The sequence below is a fragment of the Limulus polyphemus genome, unplaced genomic scaffold (genome assembly GCF_000517525.1).
Source record: "Limulus polyphemus unplaced genomic scaffold, Limulus_polyphemus-2.1.2 Scaffold4068, whole genome shotgun sequence".
Lineage (NCBI taxonomy): Eukaryota > Metazoa > Arthropoda > Merostomata > Xiphosura > Limulidae > Limulus > Limulus polyphemus.
In genome coordinates, this window is record NW_013669678.1 from 73,645 (window position 1) to 76,933 (window position 3,289).

Below are 3,289 nucleotides of genomic sequence, written 5' to 3' on the forward strand. Positions count from 1 at the left end.
AACCAGTTTTATTAAGAAAGGACTTGTGTCGCTTAAGTTTCGTCGGAACGAAGTTACGGAAAATCAATTAACAAACAGAAACGTAACAATATAAAACTTCGAGGCTGAGCTAAAACTAAAATTTTTTCCCATAATATTGTATGTTGGGTAGTTTTTACATGTTCGGCTATAGACGACAATTCTATTTTATTATTTTTTATGTAACTTTTGTGTTCTTGCAATCTATGTTTTAAATTTCTTTTAATTTGACCAATATAAACACTACCACATTCACATTCTATCTTGTATATACCTGTCTTATCTGTTAATGCGACAAGGGGAAGTACAAAATAGTCTTGTAAGTTATTCCTGAGGATGACGTAGATCACGTCGAAACATGTACTTGTAAAGTGATATTTTCAAGTGGAAGCCGTACGGCTTCAATAAAGGTCTTATTGTGTAAATATAAAACGTTGTTTTTAATTATTTATTATAACAAAAACTATATTTTTGTACGTGGCGGACATAACGTGATCAAAATAATAGTTATACATTCTTCTTCTCAGGAAAGCCATAATAAAGAATGTAGTGTTAAAATAGAATAAGCTTAATACTGTTGTCCTAAGACAAGCGTCATTGACTGTAATCATGCTTAGCCAACAAAGGCGTTCACATCATAACAAGTGTTATTGTGATGTATTAACCTTCTTTTCCATCCGTGCACTAAACCTAACATTTGGATGTGTTTAGGGTTAGTTGGATATCGTAAGAAAAACTCGTGGTTTGTAAAGTATATCAAATACAATACCTTTAATTATCGTGATAATCATTTTGTTAAGTTTGTGAACCATTGTTGTGAGAAATCAGTTTATCCTTTTCTATGTGTTTTTTTTTATTTATCATTTCCTAAAATAAATAAATAGAATAGTGGGAAAATAATAAAATAAGCGGGATGTTAAATATCCGAAAATATTGTTTAAAGCGTGAGTATCCAACTAATGATGTAAAACGACTGACGTGTTTTTAATTCTCTGTTCACCTTCTTTTGCAAACAACATTATGACCGCTGTTCATTAGTTTTCAACTTTGTTGATTAATTTTCAAAATACGTTAACAGTAATTAACTGAAACTAGCTTACATTTGTATATACGTTTGTTTTGATTAAATATTAGGTTTGTTCTTGTTCAGAAAGTAATTTAACGCAAAGCGAGTTAAACAGAAACAAAAATTGCAACAATTTCAATAATCTCCAACTTGACATTTTTCTCAACAGTTGAACGGTACTATCCCTCCTGTTCCAACGGTAAGTTTTTTGTTCGTCGACAGTTCATTCTATTTAATTACTCACAGACTAGCATCACTTCCTTAAACTGTATAATGTTTTCGTGGCTCTTTTTTACGTATCAGGGATATTCAAGAAGTAATCGTTTCTTGAGCTGTAACTAGGGTTTTGTTATTTCAGTATCTTGACAGTCCATGATTATTGGCCAATTAAGTACAAAAGTACCATACGAAATTAATATGTGGTTTTAATCTAGTGTGATTATTATTATTATATTAAGAAATATTCTTAAACGATATGAGCCCATTGTGTTGATAGCTAACTAAAGCTACAAAACTAGCATAGTTTTTGGTTCTAATAATTATCCGAACAATAAGAAGCCAGTAACTAAAGCTACAAAACTAGCATATTTTTTGGTTCTAATAATTATCCGAACAATAAGAAGCCAGTATCTAGCTAAAACATTTCCCTAATATCGAAGAGATGTAGCAAAATTTCGAAAATACCTTTTTTTTAAAACCCTGTAGTTAATTTTAACTATCACACTGTTTACCCAACGTCGTATACAGTGTTTTGTTGTCTTGTACACTTGCAGCACGTGGAGTTGTCACAGAAGTTGTTGTAAGTGTAAAGCACGTGACGATCGTGATATAATATCAGGTGCATTAGATACCGGACCTAGAAAAAGTGTCTATTGTCAAGGGTTGCTTATGCTGTTACATGCTCTAAAGTGTCTATTGTCAAGGGCTGCTTATGCTGTTACATGCTCTAAAGTGTCTGTTGTCAGGGGCAATGCTGCTAATGCTGTTACAAGTTTTACATTTATATAGAGCATGTAACAGCATAAGCAACCCTTGACAATAGACACTTTAGAGCATGTAACAGCATAAGCAACCCTTGACAATAGACACTTTAGAGCATGTAACAGCATAAGCAGCCCTTGACAATAGACACTTTAGAGCATGTAACAGCATAAGCAACCCTTGACAATAGACACTTTGGAGCATGTAACAGCATAAGCAGCCGTTGACAATAGACACTTTAGAGCATGTAACAGCATAAGCAGACCTTGACAATAGACACTTTAGAGCATGTAACAACATAAGCAACCCTTGACAATAGACACTTAAGAGCATGTAAAAGCATAAGTAGCCCTTGACAATAGACACTTAAGAGCATGTAAAAGCATAAGTAGCCCTTGACAATAGACACTTAAGAGCATGTAACAGCATAAGCAGACCTTGACCATAGACACTTAGAGCATGTAAAAAGCATAAGCAGCCCTTGACAATAGATACTTAAGAGCATGTAAAAGCATAAGCAGACCTTGACAATAGATATTTCGTACAATTATAAATAATATATAATGTGCGTATACAAAACAATGATTTTATCTTTAAAATATGCAGGCCAAAGGAAGAAATTGAGTAGTTTGTTAGAAATAATTCAAAATCTCAGTAAATTGTAGTATAAATTTCAGCTCACTTGGTAGAGATTCAGCGAATCATCCTACATCTGTACTAACGTTGTCGATTTGATCTAGTTCATGTTGGCAATTAATACATAAGTCAAGGAATATTTATGTAGTATATATAGCCACATTTATATACCAAATACTGTTTGTTGTACCTTCGCCCAAGCAATTGTTTTTAGTTTGTTTAGAAGTAATCTGAATATGTGTAAAAAAAAACTTAAAGTTTATTTGTTGTTCTTCTTTCAGGTGTGTAAAAAAATCCTCGGGCAACGGGTAAGTGTTCATACTGATAATATATACAGTCTACCAACTAGATGTAAATAAAAGCAAAATTAAGAGTAACAAATATTTTATTTCTTCCTTTTGAAGTTCATATGTCAAGCTGTGTTGTATCCTACAGAGTACATAATTCTTCTCGTGATTCATGGCATGCGCACGTTTTACTGATGTCACGACAGTACAAATTTGCAACGTTAAACGTCCCTTATGTGACGTCACTTTAGTGTGTACTGACTGACTTACAGACAACACACGACTGTATAGTGGTGCGAAT

General features: G+C 33.0%; 1 protein-coding gene across 1 annotated transcript in view; it reads left to right on the top strand.

The window, feature by feature from the left end:
* The window catches only part of LOC106470534, a gene marked incomplete at its 3' end in the record, with an annotated part of 60,530 nt that overhangs the window by 26,555 nt on the left and 30,686 nt on the right, over window positions 1-3,289 (top strand). The window contains exons 6-7 of the mRNA XM_013931093.2: window positions 1,254-1,283; window positions 2,983-3,009. Of these exons, the coding sequence (XP_013786547.1) occupies window positions 1,254-1,283; window positions 2,983-3,009 (57 nt within the window). The remainder of the gene's footprint in view (window positions 1-1,253; window positions 1,284-2,982; window positions 3,010-3,289) is intronic.